Below are 19,455 nucleotides of genomic sequence, written 5' to 3'. Positions count from 1 at the left end.
TATTGCACATTTCATGTGTTTACAGGTTTATTCATATTTTTATAAATCAGTTGGGTTATTTTTATTTTTATGAATGGAACGAAAATTATTTTCTCACATTTTCGTAAGACTATCAACTTGATATTTACCTATCATTTCGGTGAATAATCTACATCATGGAATAACCAGTATTCATGATAATTATTGTTTCTAGAAATTCCACACAAAAAAATTAGTAGGTACACTTGAAACTCGAGCATATCTAAGAGTCTACAGGGTTTTTCAAATTCGATCCTCACCATTGGGATCTCGGAAACTATGAGAGATACGAGAAGGGTTGAATCGAGGAGAAGTTGCGCATTCACCTGACTAACAATATGCCGTTGAGAAAGTTCTGAAATTCCGAGTATATCCGGAAATATCCGGAAAAAACAGAGATTTCTGAAAATGGTTTTTATTTTTTTCTGGCTTTATTTTTCGAAGGATTCGAAAATAAATTACACTTCCACATTGACACTTGTTACCTGATATATAATGGTGTTTTCAGATTTGCTATCCGACGTTTCGTTTTCCGGCCAGCGTCATCAAATTTATTTTTTCTTATGGGCGCTACATTGGATTCTTTCTGTTTTGAATAGAACCAGATTTCACCTTTTCAATGATGCATCATAAGTTATTCTTTTTCGAAAAATTGGAGATATTGAAAAAAATTATTTCTTATCATAACAAGCTTTGACTTTAGTGTTTCTAAATTTTGTTTCTAAATTTTTTAATGCTGCAAGTTATTAATTTTCATTGAAAAGGACATAATGTCTAACTTACCCCATACATAGCTCATTTATCAAATTTTCTTCAGTTTCCTGATCTATTCTGTCTCCGTATTTTTTCCTTGGCTTTTCAAATGAACCAAACTCGGTGAGAATTCAATCCAATAAATTGAACATAATTCGATGTGGTTGTCGTGTTTCAAGATACTGTAATTTTAAGTATATTTCCGATGTCCTAACATTGTTTCTATCGTATTTGTAATAAATTTGAATCATATCTCTTTTTTCTTCATTCATGAAAGCCATTTTTGCCAAAATTTCAATGAATTGTACAATAACAAAATGTCATTGAGTGTAACAAATTGAAAGTCAAATTCAGAAACATCGAAGTCAAAGCCTATCATGATAAGAATTTTTTTTTTCAATATCTCCAATTTTTCTGAAAAGAATGATAACTTATGATACACATTGAAAAGGTTAAATCGGATTCTATTCAAAACAGAAAGAATCCAATGCAGCTTTCATGAGAAAAAATAAAGTTGATGACGGTGGCCGGAAGACGAAATGTCGGAGAGCAAATCTGAAAACATCATTACGTAGCAGGAAAAAAGTGGCAATGTGAAAGTACAATTTATTTTCGAATCCTCCGAAAAATAAAGCCGGAGAAAAATAAAAACCATTTTCCGAAATTTCTGTTTTTTACGAATATCTACGGATATACTCGAAATTTCAGAACTTTCTCAACGGCATATTGTTAGTCAGGTAAATGCGCAACTTTGCCCCAATTCAACCATCTCCGTATATCTCAAAGTTTCCAAGATTCCAATAGTGAGGATCGAATTTGAAACACCCTGTATAGCCTAGAATGCTTCATAATTTTGTGTGGAGAGTATTTTATAATATTTCGGTTTATTTTCACAAGGTCACGAAACAGCATTAGGTATTGTTCTTCAACTTGCAACATCGATATAAAATATCAAATAGCGAGAGAAATAAATATTTTAACGAAAACAAATAGATGAAATAGACTTCTCAGTGGCACTGGATATCAGCCCATTCATATAAATAAATGAACATTTATTTGAAATGCTACTTCATAAATATTAATGGAGGCTATAGTTAATCAATATCTGCATAATATGTAGTTAGCAGTTGTTGAAACATTCAGAAAATATAATCTGTTCCTCTATTCATTCATTCAATATTTTGAGAAATCTGACTTTCCTGTGAAATGAAATAAAAAAGTTAAATCATTGTTTAATAAACACAAAAATTCTATTGTGGAAAGGATTACAGTTGTACTCAAAACTTTAATGTTTTTTTACCTTTTGATTCTGTTTCCACTAGCGACATACGTTTGGAAATCCTTCTCAACGATTTAGTAATATCCCTAGAGAAAGACTTCTTGAGTTTCCTTAGATTCTGAGTGAATTTGTCGAATCCATTAGTCTGTGGCTCTGGTGGTAAAGGATTGTTACCAATATCATGTTTTAATTCATCCTGAAATTTTTCATAAAAATCAATGATCAACAAATTATGTAGTGAATAGTCACCTCATCGACATCTTCAAATTCGAGGTCACTGTCACAATCGGAGGAGTCGCTGACAGTTTCGTATTCGGAGGCACCACCTTCGAGATAATCCTCTGAAATGAAAATATTTCAATATCAAGTCAAACTGCTAGATTAAAAAATTTGGTTTGAAAGAACACACAAAATCTTCTATTCAAATTTAGGGCGCACCGGGTCGAGATGGCGATACACACAAATGTTTTCAAGCTCAAGAGCTATCTTACGGAAAGAACGCAAATTGTTAGAGTTAATCATTACTATTCTCATACCATCGCAGTTACATCGAGTAATCCACAAAGTTCACATTTAGGACCATTGTTGTTTAACCTCTTTATCAACGATATAATCAACTGTTCATGAAAGCGAAGCTTTGCTATTTGCGGACGATTTAAAATGTTTCAAACTAATTAAAAGTAAAGCTGATACATTGTGTCTACAAAACGATATAGATTGCCTATCTAACTGGTGTTCGCGAAATGGTATGTATTTAAATGCATCCAAATGCCAAATTCTTCGCTTTCGTCGAACACATCACCCAATCACTTTCGAATATACTATAAATAATCGGACCTTACATTCTGCTATTGAAACCAAAGATCTATATGTGATCCTAGACTCCACACTTAGCTATAAATCACACAGTTTTGCTGTAATTCAAAAATATATAAAAATGCTTGGCTTTATAAAGAGAACCACTCGTGATTTCACCAACATCACTGCTATCAAATCTCTTTATTTTTCCCTGGTTAGATCTCATCTCGATTATTGTTCCACAGTTTGGTCCTCTCATTATGTTAACAAAAAGTGAAACTCGAGGCCGTACAGCACAATTTCCTGCAATATATTGCGGGTATACTATGCCTATACTGCATTGGATTGCATTTTGAACATACCTTCTCTTGAGGCTCGCAGAAAACATAGAAATTCAGTACTTCTATTCAAAATTATCAACGGGCTAAGTATCAGCCCCGAGCTTCTCTCCAAAATATCTTTACATGTCCCCTTTCATTCAACTAAACAGATGCAAACGTTTTACGTTTCTTTTCACAGATCCAATTGTTCATATAACAGCTTTATTTCCAGAACTCTTCGATTGGGTAACTCTTTAAATAACCTTCAAATCTTTGATATATCAGTTTCCCACTTTAAAAACAATATTCTTCATCTAGCCATTTAATAATCTCTGCTTGTGAGATTGTATTGTGTGTAGTATTACTTGCCTGTAAGAATTATATTAGTTCATATTGATATACATTTTAATTTACCTCAAATATTCTGCTTTTTATCTTACGTTGATTGATTCTTACATTGATTTTCCCAGTGACACTATACCGTAGGGTTAAGGGGTTAGGGCAGGACGATCCGCACCCTCCGCCGTGTTCGAAAAGTCCGAAAGAAAGATTTCAATCTGACGTACCGATGACTTAGCTACTCCAGTATGCGGAGTGATTCAGTACAGTCAGGCATTTCACAGTTTCAGTTGAGTAATAATTATAGTGATTGACAATGGAAATGCGTCATCCGGAATACTTCTCTGGCATTTTTCTTTGTTGAAGTTTTATACTCACGGTCATTTAAGATGAAGACACCCCTGTATTTTAGTCATTTTTGAAAGCAGAGATTTGATTTTTGGTACAGCAAGCGCCAAACATGATGGCGAGCGATCACGCATATATAGCCTCTCCCAACTAAATTACTATTGGATTACGATAAGCCCCTTGCCGGCCAGTGTCGTACCTATAATTAGTTTTAATTAGGAGAGCAAATGGAACATGACTTCTTTTTAATTTCTTTTCATATTTTATTTAGTATTATAAGCAGTAGTACAGTTCATTAAAATTTCATATAATGATACACTTATCCAAAAAATAAACTTTTTTTAGGCGATGACATTTTTTCAGGAACAACACAAATTATTCAGGCAATGCCAAACGCCAAAAGCATTGGAGGACAAGTAATGATACGCCTACGTAAATAGTATTTGTATGTCTTGCAAGAGCTTTAGTGGGGGTTACATTGAAAATGAGTTTGTGCGTATAGGGGCGTGCTCGCCGTCACGTTTGGCGCTTACTATGCAGGCGTAGACTTTCATAGGCTGCACTTTTCGCAATACTTAGCCCAAGTGACAGCCTTGAACCCAGCCAATATACTGCGATACCGTGAAAAGGGCAAATTCTCGATTTTTTGTTTCGCATTAGAATTACGGAAATAAGTTATTTGAAAAAGTTGCTTGGAAATCGATTTTGACCCTACGTATCGAATTTCAACTCAAAATTCGACATTTTATTTTTTTTGTTATTTTGATATTCAAGTTCGATGTTCAATTAATTGATGGTTTCGAATAGCTACAGAAATGATAAAATAGACAAAATCAATTAAATAACTGAAATTATTATTTTATCAAATGTGAGTCAATCGAATTTAGTGTCCTTTACTATTTCAATTTCCTGGTGACTATGTTTGGTTGCGGATTTGCCTAATTTTGGATGGAAAATCGTTAAACCCCAAATTTCAGTTTGAAAGTAAATGCGTCAAAAAGAGTAACGAATAGCCTATTGAACGTCCTAATTTACGAGAAAAATTTTAATAATAAGTTTGATTGGTGATATTGCTCGAAGGAGCAGACAGGTTGCTCAAAATATCAACAGAAGACGTCCACTACGAAATCGTATTCAACATGAAACGGCAGCCTCCGTAAATATACTTTTTAGCAAAATGCATTATAACATTAACAATTTATTATTTTCATATCCCCTTATTCACAACCATTAGCAGAAAATCAGACTTGAAGATGAAACTTACAAACAAAAATTTAAATTCGAATTTTACATAGAAATTTGATATGTAGGATCAAATTTTTCAAATAACTCATTTTGGTAACATCAACGCGAAGCAAAATATCAAAAATGTGACTTTTTCGGGCTAAATATTTCGAAGAGTGCGGCCCATGAAGGTATATGCCTGTACCAAAACTAATAATAATTATTATATCGTTCATTATACATAAAAATACATTTATACATGAAGGGAAAAGGGTTAGCGAAAGGCTATCTTCCACCCCTCCCAAAAATTATACAGTGAGTATAATTATGAACATACTTATTTACTATCATAACAATGATAGAGAAGAGAAAAAAATTATGCATCATATAATTGCTAATAACTCTTAAAATCCTTAACATTATTTTGGTCAATTTAACAATTTCATCGCACTACCATACATTGAATTTACAATTTTTTAAATTATCACTGCATCTGTGATTTTATTTCTTTCTTTAATTGATGAATATTATGATTCAAAAAGGAGAAAGAGGGGCTATACAAGAAAAACATCCTTGAAATTTGGAAGTACGGTGCCTAGATATGTTGAATGAGTTGATTCTCAAATGGACCATATGTATGTCAGAATGCCTGCTTAATAAACTATGTAAATAATTGGGTGTTTTAATTTGAGGCAACTTACCAAAAAAATTTTTATCAAATATTGGACTCTGTACCTCACATTCAGCTCCTTCATTTTTAACAAAAATGGGGTGACATGTTCACCATATGGTATACAGCATACGAATCGCATGCAAACATTTTATATACGTTATAACTTCTGTTTGTTATATTGTGGCAAAAAATTGTAATACACCGAACAGAGGGTAAATAAGAGTTTTAACTAACCTGAGTTTCGTTTCTGCTGATAACTGATACTTGTATTTATATAGCGATTTGAGTTTGAAGAATGATACTTTGAAGATGACGAGCTAACTATGGTTACGCCAAGATTTTCAGCACTGTCTACCCAGTCAATATCTGCGTTATCGAGAGTGAGCCTAAAGTTACACTGAGTTTCTACTATTTGTCTTTGAGACCCTATGCATATGGCCAAAGTTTTATTTGGATTGATTTTCAGTCCATGATTCTCCGAGCATAGGAATGTTTTGTGCAAATCTGTGTTTATATTGGCCATGCAACTTTCTGTATCGGTGGTATGAGAAGACAAATATCCTCTATAAATATCCTCTATAAAAAATTACTAAAATACAGATGTGTCTTCATCTTGAGTGTGTCACACTGTATAACTTTAAAAGTTCTTAAAACTTCATGAAAAAACTTGGAATCATACGTGCTCAACTGAGAATTTTTTCAAGGACAAAACACAAGCACTACAGAGAAATCCTTAAGGCGCTCTTAGAGCGGTGCCTGTGCGAAAGTGGTGATTCATATTGGATTCAAATCGCTGGAGATTGAATCCATTCGGAAAAACGTTCTCAAGAAGTTTATTTCCACATAAAAGCCGTTCTTCAGATGAAAGAGTTCTTAAACAGTGAAGTTCGAGGTGAACTGATTTGAACCTCAAAACGATGAGCAGTCACAGTCTGTCGCGTATTTCTGATATGTACCGCTCTTGATAGAATCGAAGGTGTCAAGTCACCAAGTATCTATAGAAGAAAGACAAATCTCCAACCTTTCTTCGATGTTCCAGACTACCAAGGTTGCAAGTGATATTCACGTCTCCAATCAGGCGGATGGATCTTTTCAGGATTGAATCCAGCAGCTTCAGGGTATGTTTGGGAGTGGAGCTCTATACATGAGAACAATATTCCAAAGAAGGTCTGATCTGAGCTTTATAAAGCATCAATTGTTGCTGGAGTGTGTACAGTTTTCTGGTTCGGAACATTGTTCCGAGCTTTTGAGAAGCAGCCTTTGCAATTCTAGTGACATGACTGTGCCAAAACATATTGGTGTCTATTTTAACCCTCAACAAACTCATCGAAGCAGAAAGCGGAATTTTCTGACCCCACATTCGAAATTCCAATCTCCTTCTGTTTACTTTATTAGTTTAAAATCTGGTTCTCCTTTGACTTCATGCCCTTTCTTCTTTGCCCAGTAATAATAAATTCTTGTTGAATTGAAAGGGGGTACATTTTTTCAGGAGAGATCAGTTTTTGGGAAAAAACCTTTTTACCTTTCAACTTCCTCAAAGGTTTGTTCTGGTTCTACGAAATTCAGGTTCTTGGACGTCAGGATCATGCGCAGTTGATATAGAGCGTTCTGGTTTATTGAGGATAATTTCGGACTGATAAATCCTCTGTTCTGTTTTCGACTGCGAAATGATCCCAAACTGTTTTGAACGGTCCCGAATCGTTCTTACTCTCGAGGCTGAACTGTTGAGAAGTGTTCCCGTTGCTCATGCGCATTCGTGTGGAAATTTGTTTCTGCTATTTGCTAGAATGTTTTTTTATTTATTTGATCAATAGTATTTTCTCGTCTTCATCTCTTCATATATACGATAGGTGGCACAGTGGTCTCCACAAAAGCGTTCTGGTTTAAACAAGTGTCCGAGACTATTTCGGACTGTTCGAGATTTTTTTTTGTACGCACCATTTCTTGCGCAGTTTCCAAACAGTTTTGGATGTTAGAGCCAAACAAACCCCAAATGTCTTCTTCACTTGCCAAACGTATTGGTTATCGCAACACATTCGCTGTTGTTTTACTTACCGACTGTCTGTCTGTTACAGTCCCGTACTGTCAGAACCAATGTACGCAGCACCATGAAAAAATGCGAGGCAAACGTAGTGTCTGTACCGTACCGTTCTAACCCAATGAGCGCTAAGCTTTACAGTGTAGCCCAAATGTATCAGTAATACAGGGATGCAATTTAAACTTGTAATTTTGAGATATTAACACGTAGGGCCAATGCCTACCGATGGACATTGAAAAAATTTCGCCTTGGAACGGTTGATTTATTTTTCGTTATTTTTGTTTTGTTGGATTTTTTTATAGATCATACAGTTTGATAGATGTAGCCGTTACTACGTATTAGAAGATCATCATGAAAAATGAGAAATAAAATGGTTTCATGTTTTTATACCACTTGCATGAGGAATACAATTTTTAATTGATGATCTCCTACCTCGTAGTAACGGCTAAATGCATCAATTCATTGAAAGGAGCACGTACAGTTAGAAAAAAAGCCTGAAAATGAAGTACCATCAAGCATCGAAGAACTTATGGTTCAACCAAGAGTATCCAAGAAGGAAAAATACGAGTGATATAAAAACATAGATAGGTTTATTTCTTATTCTTCATAATATTATTTTCAACAAAATGGTTGAGGCTTTCGCGGCTGAGGCTTTCAATGTCACTTAGAAAATGTTGACACTGATAATTTTATTTTTTTTATTTAATATAACCGCATCAACTACAAAGGTTATTAGCGGTGTAGCACAATTTGAATCACATCTCAATCATATTAGATGTACAATATTTATAGATATCAGATACTTTAATAAAATCTCAAATTCATCTGGATTCAAGGAATCACTGAGTTCTTCAGGTAGTCGTGTTGACAATCTCTCCTCTCTGTAGTCAGGAGACACCTTGATGATATGTTTCACATCTAAATCTTCATCACAAGAAATACATCTTTTGGGGTTTTCTTTCTTCAGTAGATGCTGATGGGTATACCTTGTGTGGCCAATCCTGAGACGGGTTAGAATTGTCTGATGATTACGAGAGAGTGATAGGTAATTTTGGAAGTTTAAGCTAGGATTGGTTGTTTTGAGCTTGTTATTCTACAGAGCTTGCCATTTTTCCCTCCATGTATTTATTGTTAGTTGTCGTATTTTATGGATCAAATCTTCATGTGGTACACAGCGAGTTGATAGACTGTGTAGGTTTGAGCTAATCTCTCTAGCTAATGTGTCCGCAGTTTCGTTGACAACTATTCCTACATGAGAAGGAACCCAAACAATTTTGATATGTTTTCCCATTTTAGTTAGTTTTCCCAGTTCTAGTTTATTACACATAAGGAGGAAATTTCTGGGATATAGTTGTTGTATACCTTGTATAGCAGTCAGTGAATCGGTGAAGACGACGGCATCTTCCCCATGTTTCCTGCAGTGTGCAAGAGCTTTGGCTATGGCGAATAGTTATCCCGTATATATATATATATATATATATATATATATATATATATATATATATATATATATACTAGTTTCTGTTGGAAGTCGATAAATGTAGCTTGCATGATCTGTAATCACTGCAGCCCCTACACTTTCGCATACTTGGAGGCCACTTCAGAAAAAGCTCTTCTTACGTGCATTGCAGAAATATTCTTGGTATAATAGGTCAGGATGGTATTGCAATCAGGAAGGGCTATTGTCCATAGAGGAGGTATCTTTATGTTCAGAGGGAGAATGTTATGATTTAGTATTGGGTTATTCGGTATTTTGGAAATCCTGGCGTAAAGAGGAAGTTGTGAATTACGGTAGTACTCAAATGTTTCACTGAAGCGATTAGAAAATGTATTGTGATAGCTAGGATTATTTTTATTTGCTGATATTTTTGCTGCATATCTTAGGATTAGGTGGAGTCGACGTAGTTCGAGAAGTGGTTCTCCCGCCTCAACAAGTAAACTTACCACAGGACTGGTACAGAAAGCCCCCATAGCAATTCTTATGGCCGCATTCTGGATGACATCTAGGGACTTCAAAAGAGATGTTCTCGCCGTAGAGTAAACGATGGATCCGTAATCCAGTTTTGTTCTGATTAACGCTCGATAAACCCGTAACAAGGTAGTACTATCGCCTCCCCATGTGTGGTTGGCTAATACTTTCATTAGATTTAGGACATTTTGGCAAGACTTCTTATTGTTCACCAATGAAAATAGTGTTTTTCGACATTTTTTGCAAGCACCGGGGGACATGTGGTCAAGGAAAGGTAAATTTGTTGATGGAGACCAATGACCGCCCATGGTAATGTGGTCTCAAACAGTTATATTGTTATTGGGAACTGAAATAACATCGTGGAAATAGTTTCATGTTAGGTTAGTTTTTCTTTGTTGACACATGCTTTTTAGGTTATTTTTCTGTTTGTTAACAGATGTTAACCTAGAAATGGCATGATCTCACCGATAAAGAGCTCGCAGTGGTATAAAATGAATTACTAAAAAAATTTAAACTGCATGATACTCATCTGTCGTTGATGTTCTTTGAGAGTGTAAAATCGACACATATACGCAAAACCCGTATAGGTAGATAGTGTCTATGAGTGTGAACACGGCGCTGAATGATTCAAATCAAAATGTCCACGATTAGTCACGTGATGCAAATAAATAGACCTGACACTGTCCATCGGTGGGCACCTTTAGTCAGGGTAGCTATGGATTATACTGTTGAAGACCCCTCCCGATATAGAAGGCACAGACACTCAGTCGAATGAGGTCCTCATGTCCTCCGTTAGAAGATGAACAATATCTTCATCCAAACACCCCAGCCAGGTAGGGGTTCACCGTGAAGGGCGGTAACGATGTCTGAGGACTTTCATACCGCCACCAAATAATCAGTCTTGACCCACTCGTCCTTCTGACGAGCATCAGTTCTAAGGGTAAGGGAGCTGGGCTCCAATCTGCTTGAAACGAAGATGACTCTCCACCGTTGGGTACATGGCGGGGAACATGTTAAATTGGAAAAACTCCCAAAACAGCCGAAATATTTGAAAACCAGGAATAATACTCACAGTGTTTCTGTATTAGTTTGTTTTTTTATTCAAAAAATTATTTCGTGTAACTTGATAACAGAAATTTCATATGTGTAGCAGGTTATATCAAATTAGTTGAAAAAACAATAAACATAGAACACAAACCCGATTAAATGAAGTATTGAATACACTTATACAAAGGATTATGAGGTTAAATACAAAATATGGGTAAGATAACAATTAAAAACAGAAATACATAATAAAAGAGAAATTCAGATCAGATTAAATCTTGGCAATAATTTATTTATTTATTTATTTATTTATCGGTCAAGTACACTACAGAATTATTATAAAATCCCAAATGGTACGCCAAGAAAGTTTCAGTTGTTGAAACCAGTCAAGCATTAGAGTTCAGTTATGAACCCAACAAGTAAAATCCTTAATATAACTATTATAATTGCTTAAAAATAAATAAACCTATTTATTTTTTATCAGTCATATACACCACAAACTATTAATAAAATACCAAATGGAACATAAGAAAAAAATATTAAAAAGACAAAAATAAGTTCAAAGACATTCAACACCAATGAATACCTAATTAAATTATAAAACTAAAACGTAACTATGTCAAGTACATTACAGAATTGTAACAAAGTCCCAAATGTTACATCAATGTGCAAACAAACCCTAGAGTCAAGTTATTACTTACTATTAAATAAAGGTATGCATTTTCATTTGTCAAATAGTGCATTAAGTTCAAATTCAAAAAAAAAGACATGTACGAATACTAGAATAAGTTATGATTATTAAAAGAAATAATAAACGACTATTCAGTAGTTTAATGAACAATCTCTTCATGAAGTCGTCTAATTGCCATTTTTTTGAATTTTAAATATGACAAATGAAAAAGATCAGGTTCTGAAAAGTACGTACTGAAATTTTTTTGAAGCCTACAACTTATTGCCATCGAGCCATAGTTAGTCTTGTGGAATCGCAACCCAAATTAAAAAATGCGATTGCTTCTTAATGATCTTGAGTTAACAGAAAGGCAAAGGTCATCTAAAATAGCTGAACAATTGTAGTAGAAGTTTATTATTTTATGAAGGAATAGAACCATTGCAAGTTTACGTCTGTCCTCAAGTGATAATAAATCTAATACAGACAGCCTCATTTGCGGGGTAAATCCATAGTAGGGTAGGCCAAGTTTCCAAATTATATATTTAGAAAAGCGATTTTACACTTTTTCAAGCCTCTCTTTATGACAAGAATAAAGAGGACACCAAATTACACTATTATATTCCAAAATACTCCGAACCAGTGAAAAGTATAATGTCTTTATAGCATCATATTCTGTAATATGCCGGGTATTCCTTTTGATGAATCCGAGCATTCTGAATGCTTTATTACAGATATTATTGATATGATCAATAAAGCTTAGATCTTTATCGAAAGTAATTCCCAAATCACATAAGCTTTTGACAGTTTGAAGAGTTGCATCATTAATGGAGTAGTTTCCAATGACAGGCTGTCTCATTCTATAAAATCTCAACACATTACATTTCTTAATGTTAACTTTTAGACAATTAGTATTACAGTAGGTACAAAAGCTATCTAGATCATTCTGTATACATTCAATATCATTGGTAGATTGCACTGTTTTGAAAAATTTAAGGTCGTCCGCATAATAATAATGATGCCTGAATGTTGTTTATTTCTAGTGTTTTGAAAATCGAATTTGTCGTTCAAAGATGATTATTATTAGATCTAAGTCAGTTAATAAGAGCCCAAGTGAGGTAATGAATGGGATCTCTCTGCATGTCATTTTTCCGAAGTCGAGCAATTTAAAATAACCATAATACAATTTAATTTGAATTGAAAGGGGTTTATTTTTAAAAGATATTCATTTTTCGGAATTTCAAGCTTTCTTCTTCTCCATCTTCATGAAAAATAAATGTGGGATTCTTCCAAAGAGGGAGAGAAAGAAATTAATTTCCAAAATACTTTCAAAAAATTATTAACATTGAATTAATTATACAAAAAACTCTTTTTTCTATTCAGTTTGTACTCCTAATATTTGTTATGGAATTGAAACAGATATCACTTACAGGATTGCTACACAATATAGTATATGAAAGAGGTATAATTGCACTTAGATGAAGCACTGTCATCCTCAATGATGGATATCGATGTTTTGGAATAAGACACTTGCCTCTTCAGCACCAATCTGGATGACATTACCAGATGAAGCACTCAATGCATTCATAAAATTACGATTTTATGTCACGAATGTGTTAAATCTAATCATTTCAACGATGACAGTACGTAGTGGCATTCATTCGCTTATTTGATTTACTCCTAGCCGTAGGAATCTTATTTAAATTGAATGGAATACCTTTTTATGAGAGAATAGGTTTTACTTGAAAAATTTTGATTGGAATATTCCCACATTTTTTTTTGTATGAAGATGGAGAAGTAGAAAGCCAAAACAATTATTTCCCAAAAACAATTGAATTGCGTCTCAATTTTCTATATTTTCAAACTCAGACATATATTAGGCAATTTGTTAAACCACCGTAGACAAAAAGTTATTTTGAATTAGTTCTATAAGTTAACAGCGCATTTTTTTACACAGTCGAGTTTACGTTGATATAAAAGCCAAATTTATAGATAATAATTATTCGTTTTATAAGCAACAGTTCTACATATAACATTAAATAAACATTATGATGGTGCTTTTCAATGAAAAATTTTGTCGTCCAAAGTTTATGAGAAACTAACAACAATGATCAGACCTTGAGTTACCTACGTAAGACTTATTAGTTGGTTGTGTTTAATTCATTCAACATCCTAATAGTTGTTCAACTGGCCAACCTTATTGAAGCATATTTATTATCAATTATAATTATTTGTCAGACTAGATTCTTGTGTGACGGATGTGTGAAATAAAAATTAAACTCATTCAATACTATACCGGATGGCAAAAATTCGATTACACACTATTGCCATCTTGGTAATGGTAGAACATACAATGTTGGTTGGATGAGACAAAAACTATTCTTTGTAAAATGCACTGGAATCATGTTGAGAGAAATCCAGCCTATCCAGAGCCGTACTCGAAATAATCGAAAATAATTCAAATCGTTGATATTGATTTTTCTGCACAGGTATCAAGATTTTCAAGTGAACTCCATGAAGGCTACAATATGCACTCATTTTATTTTTCTTACGACGTTTCGTTTACTCAGGGCCATCCTCATCATTTTTTTTAATGATGGATGTGTATATATGCATCAAATTATTATGTCTTGGTCACCCTCATCATTTTTTTATTACTGACCAGTATCTGTCCAACAAATCATGATGCTTCTCTCAATCCTGCACTTACCTACATGCCATTGATAACTTTTTCTTGACGTTTCACTCCAAAAAATATCATCATACTTAAGTTGATTGTACCTGAAATGTTATATCTGGGTGAATAATTGATTTGTTATTTCGGAATGAGGAACCGAACTTGAAGTCTAATATAAAAAATCAAAAATCATTTGTGCTTCCTAAATCGTTGAAAGTTGAATGCTGTATGCAATGATAAATGAAACGGCAACAAGAATCGAAAATGAAGAGACAGAAAAAGAATATGTCCACAGTACTCTGAATAAGTATACCAGAGCGAACTCAGAAACTGATACTAATAACCACTAACTACCTTAAAAAGACTTTGATACTACTACAAAAAACAACGTCTCATATTATACAGAGAAGAAATTCACCAAATGATAAAAAGAGCAGCATGTTCCTGAAACATCCATTAGAAAGAATCCATTGTTCAAGAATTGATGACAGATCAACAACTCGAGCATTCATACTTCATACCCAAATAAGGAAAACGTAAACTGGAAAAGGGGCAGTGTTTCTTGTAACCATGTAAATAATAATAATAAAAATTATTTACCAAAGAATTAATATATACACTTTCAATTCATTATTGAAGAATGCGAGTAAACAAACACAGAGAAAATCCACAAAGGCTAACCTGCGCGTGGATCACTAAGGTCAAAGAAATCTTAAATAAGATAGTAGAAACTTCATCATGAGTATTAATTTACGAGCATATAATGGTACAGGAAGGTTTAGTTCAGATATAAGTTCAGAGAGTGGTTGGGAATGGTGATCATGAAAAAACTGGTAGTTAAATAACGTCGAATAAGTACAGGGCTTCCATGGCGTATTCCCTAGGACGTCGTTACGTTAGTGAGTGGGAAAGAGACGTGTGCGACGTAATGGTTGCATAGAAGGATAGAATGAATATCGGAGAGATTCAGTTGAGATATAACAACGCGGTTAAATTATAGAAATAATGGTATAATAATAATAATGAACAATCGGATTAAAGAAAAAAACATGACGGCAAGGCATTCAGTGCGCGTTAAAGAAAAAAATATGGCTGCCATAGGGATTGACAGGGTGTGTGTAGCGTTTGAGAAAAAATATGACAGTTTAATGGGGCTCTATCGTTTTAACGTGTGATTCTTCGATGTGTACAGGTTGTCTCAGAATATGCCATTAAAAAATCATGGCAGTTTAACGGGGCTCTATGGTTTTAACGTGTGATTCTTCAATGTGTACAAGATGTCTCAATGGCAGCCTGAAGGCAGTCATGTTTTTTTCTTTACGATGGCGGTGATGACGATCAACCGAAACGTCGTGAAGTAACTTGGAATCTTTCAATTTTTAATTTTCATTTCTTGTTAATAATTTTCAATTTTCAGCTCGTGTAATAGTTCAATTTTTGATTGTTGCTTGTATTTTATTTCATTGTAATTTCAGTTTATTTACTTGAATATAATTGTTATTTTTCAGCTGCTTTTTTTTTATTTTCCATAGAATTTTCCAGGAATTTCAAATCAATTTATATCATATCAGACAATGGAAGTCCGAACTAATGAAATGCACCACGAACCATTGTGAACCACCTGCAAACGAAAGTAGGTATGATTCACTAATTGAAAATTGTGAAAGGATACCATGGCCGGCACCTCGGTACAAACAATCAATTTATTTAATTTAACTATTCAACAGAATTTCATTTCTATTTCTTGTTACGTCATCGGAACTAGTTCTGACCCAATATATTTTCTTTATTGACATTCGTCACTTATCTTTCTTTATAATTCATATTTACTTTGTACTGTTAACCTTGAGGGAGGAGTTCAACAATACTAGTGTGAACATAAAGTCAGTGATATCGCACACCTAGATCTAAAGGGAGCTAATTCAGAAATATCATTTTTTGAGTTATGCTCACTGTCAAATTGCTTATCTCATTACCTACCGACCAATAAAACAGAATTAAAAATATTTCCACTGCGCGACGCCAGATGGTACTGAAGTCCTTTTTTGTTGAACCAGCGTGCGTACATCCTCCCCGTCAAAATAGGGACATCGCTAGTTGTTATCAGTATTGCAACCGGAACGCATGTACGCATATTAAACGAAGTAGAATTATTTTGAGTTGTGTCCCTATTGTTGAATATTAAAGTCATATTATTTTAAGTTGTTGCTGTTTTCATAATTGGTGCTAAATAAATAAATACAACATTTTGAGTTGAACCACTATCGCTGGCAAGGTAAGCAAAGTTTTTTATTTTATTTAGAATTGTTACTGTGTTGTTGAATTTTTTTTTATTCGTTGTTAGATCTGTTTTGTTGACTCATATTTTTGACTCCTATATTTCTTTAAAAAACCAATGAATTTAAAGTTTTTTACCAGTCACTATTGGAGTTTTTCCATCTAAATATATTGTAATTTTCATCTAGCGACTACATAGATTATTGTGTAGTTACTGATAAATTTTTGAGTTAGATCCTTTTAGATTATAGTATGCATGCAATCTAAATACACAGGACTTTACAGTTAGTAAAATGGTCATTTTCTATTTCAGAAAAATAATGAATCGTGGACGAATTTTAGTAAATATGGTAAAAGAATCAAGAGCAAAGGAGAACAAAGAAAATATCACCCCTATTATACTTACTCAACGTGAAACTGTAGGAGATGTTTTCGAGATATCAACCAGCGATAAAGACTCGTCTAAGCTTAATAGCTTATCCATGGTAGATGAATCTCTTTCGAGTACGTCTAAACAATACAACACTTATACACATAACTATTACATTTCACCAATCCGAAGTAACGAAAGTGATATTGACGACTCTGATGAGGATCCCACTTACCAACTAGTTCAAAAAAGAAAAGCACCAGTAAAGGTTGTATCTGCCTCATCGTCTTCATCTACCACTAGCAGTAGCAGCTCGGACACCGAATATAATCATGTACAAGTAAACACTCACAATGCTGAAATTGATACCGTAGAGCCCTTGATAGAAAAAAAAGGTAGAAAAAGACTACGTAAACCAACAATGTGGAAATCAAAAGTCGCCAAAGTGTTGAGAAATTCTGGAAAAGCCTACCAATCACTGTCTAAGTCGAAGTCGAAGTGCCGGAAAGAAAAGTTGGACCCCCCTGTGGGGAAAAATGTCGCCTGAAATGCAAAGATAAGATCAACGAAGTGTCAAGACAACAGCTCTTTGGTGCATTTTGGAAATTAGGCAATCTTGAAAGGCAGAGAGAGTTTGTAGTACGACACTCACATTCAATAAAGCCTAAATATCGATACTCAAGCACAAGAGACTTTCGAGCTCTCAACACCGCCTTTTATTTTGAAGTTGATTGTTCCAGAATTAGAGTATGCAAGCCATTTTTCAAATCAACTCTTGACTTGAACTATAAAGCGATAAAAACAGCACTTTTCAAGAAAGCGTAATCAGGAGTTATTGAAGCTGATATGATATCTACAGAGATATTTACTCAGATGAAGAAGAAAAGCACAAGTTAGGTCAAGAATATGAACAGCATCTGAAAGAAAAAACTTTGGCAAGATCTGAAAAAGAAAATGACAAAAATAGAACTGATGGTACCATCGTAGCAGTTTACGACTTGCAAGCTGTATTGCAAATTCCTAAAGGAAAAGTATCCTTATTCTTCTATAAATCCAGGATTAACTGCTTCAATTTTACGATCAGTGATTTAAGGGCAAAAAATGTCTTGTGTTACTTTTGGGATGAAACCGAAGGAAGGAGAGGAGCTGTTGAGATTGGGAGTTGTAAACTTGACTATATTATATCTCAGGCAGACCAGAATCTGAATAGAGAAATTGATTGAATTTTCTATTCGGATAATTGTGGTGGTCAACAAAAAAATAAGTTTTTATTATCTGCATATGCCTACGCCGTCAACAAATTGGGAGTTAAGTCAATAACTCACAAATTTTTAATACGCGGCCACTCACAAAATGAAGGTGATAATGTGCATAGTGTAATTGAAAAGCAGATAAAAAGATATTTGCAGTCCGGTCCCATCTACATACCAGAGCAGTATAAAACGTTGATTGTTACTGCAAAAAAGACAGGGAAACCTTACACAATCGTAGAAATGACTCATGATAAGTTTTATGACGTCAAAGCTTTGCAAGAATCGTGGGGCAGCAATTTCAGTATAGACGAGGAGAGAAGTCCGATCAAGTGGCATGGACATTAAGATTCTTAAAGTTGAAAAAACACACCCTGAAGCGTTTTTCTACAAAACATCATTTCAAGAAGAAGCATATAGAAAAGCTTGTGTGCGAAAGCGGGTTCTCCGCGCAAGGGAAACCGGGACAGCCACAGATCTATCGTTATTTTCAATTGGCTAAACACAGGCATACACAGGGAAAATTGCATTGTCGGATGCAAAAAGAAAAGACATATAAGAATTGATAGTTGAAAACGTCATTCCGAAATCCTATTATGATGTTTATTATAAAGGCGTTCTGGGCGATAATAACTAATTGACTGTTGTCTTCTTCTTATACTGTTTATTATCTTTTTGCCCACACAATTTGAGAAAATGTGATCTGAAAGTGCCAATATTATATTTTAGATATACAGTTAAAAAATTATTTGTTACGTTATCCGTAAAATTTTAGAAAACTCCCAAAAGGTAGGCAACCAGGAATACATTTCAATTATCTTTCATATCGCATACGAGAGCTGCTGCCATCATCGATGAAACGAGGAAACCTTTTGTTTGTAGCGATAGGAACTATCGGGTACAAAAAAGGGATTGGAGAATTTCTTTTTTGTACCCGATAGTTCCTATCGCTACAAACAAAAGGTTTCCTCGTTTCATCGATGATGGCAGCAGCTCTCGTATGCGATATGAAAGATAATTGAAATGTATTCCTGGTTGCCTACCTTTTGGGAGTTTTCTAAAATTTTACGGATAACGTAAAATATTATAGAGCAGAAAGTATATTTTTTATGTTCCAAGGTATAAGTTAATTTTATTTTGAGTATTTTTATAATTTGAGGATTATCATTAGTTAGTTTTCACATTATTATTGAATAAAAATTTGTTTGATTTGAATACTTGTATTATTTTCGCTAACTAATCTGCCAATCTTGCCCTTTTGTTAGTCACAAGAGTTGCTCTAAGAGTTGGACTATAATAAACAATACAAAATACTATTATATTTTAAGTTCATGTTGCTACTTCAAAAGAGAGTTAACTCAAAACTAAATTCAACAAAACAGGTTCAACTCAAAATAATAAAAAAAATACA

The 19,455-nt window shown here is 34.1% G+C and overlaps 1 protein-coding gene across 2 annotated transcripts in view; it reads right to left on the bottom strand.

Annotated features, from left to right (window-relative positions):
- The window catches only part of Exn (Ephexin), a 134,787-nt gene that overhangs the window by 88,087 nt on the left and 27,245 nt on the right, over window positions 1–19,455 (bottom strand). For both annotated transcript variants that reach the window (XM_074175172.1, XM_074175171.1), the window contains exons 2-3: window positions 2,300–2,391; window positions 2,072–2,246 (exon numbers count right to left, since the gene is read on the bottom strand). In XM_074175172.1, the coding sequence (XP_074031273.1) occupies window positions 2,072–2,099 (28 nt within the window). In that variant the 5' untranslated portion in view covers window positions 2,100–2,246; window positions 2,300–2,391. The remainder of the gene's footprint in view (window positions 1–2,071; window positions 2,247–2,299; window positions 2,392–19,455) is intronic.

The sequence above is a fragment of the Leptinotarsa decemlineata genome, unplaced genomic scaffold, assembly GCF_025532065.1.
Source record: "Leptinotarsa decemlineata unplaced genomic scaffold, Ldec_3_MD MMD2_tig00000882_RagTag_RagTag, whole genome shotgun sequence".
NCBI classification, from domain to species: Eukaryota; Metazoa; Arthropoda; class Insecta; order Coleoptera; family Chrysomelidae; genus Leptinotarsa; species Leptinotarsa decemlineata.
This window is presented reverse-complemented; position numbering and strand designations above follow the sequence as displayed.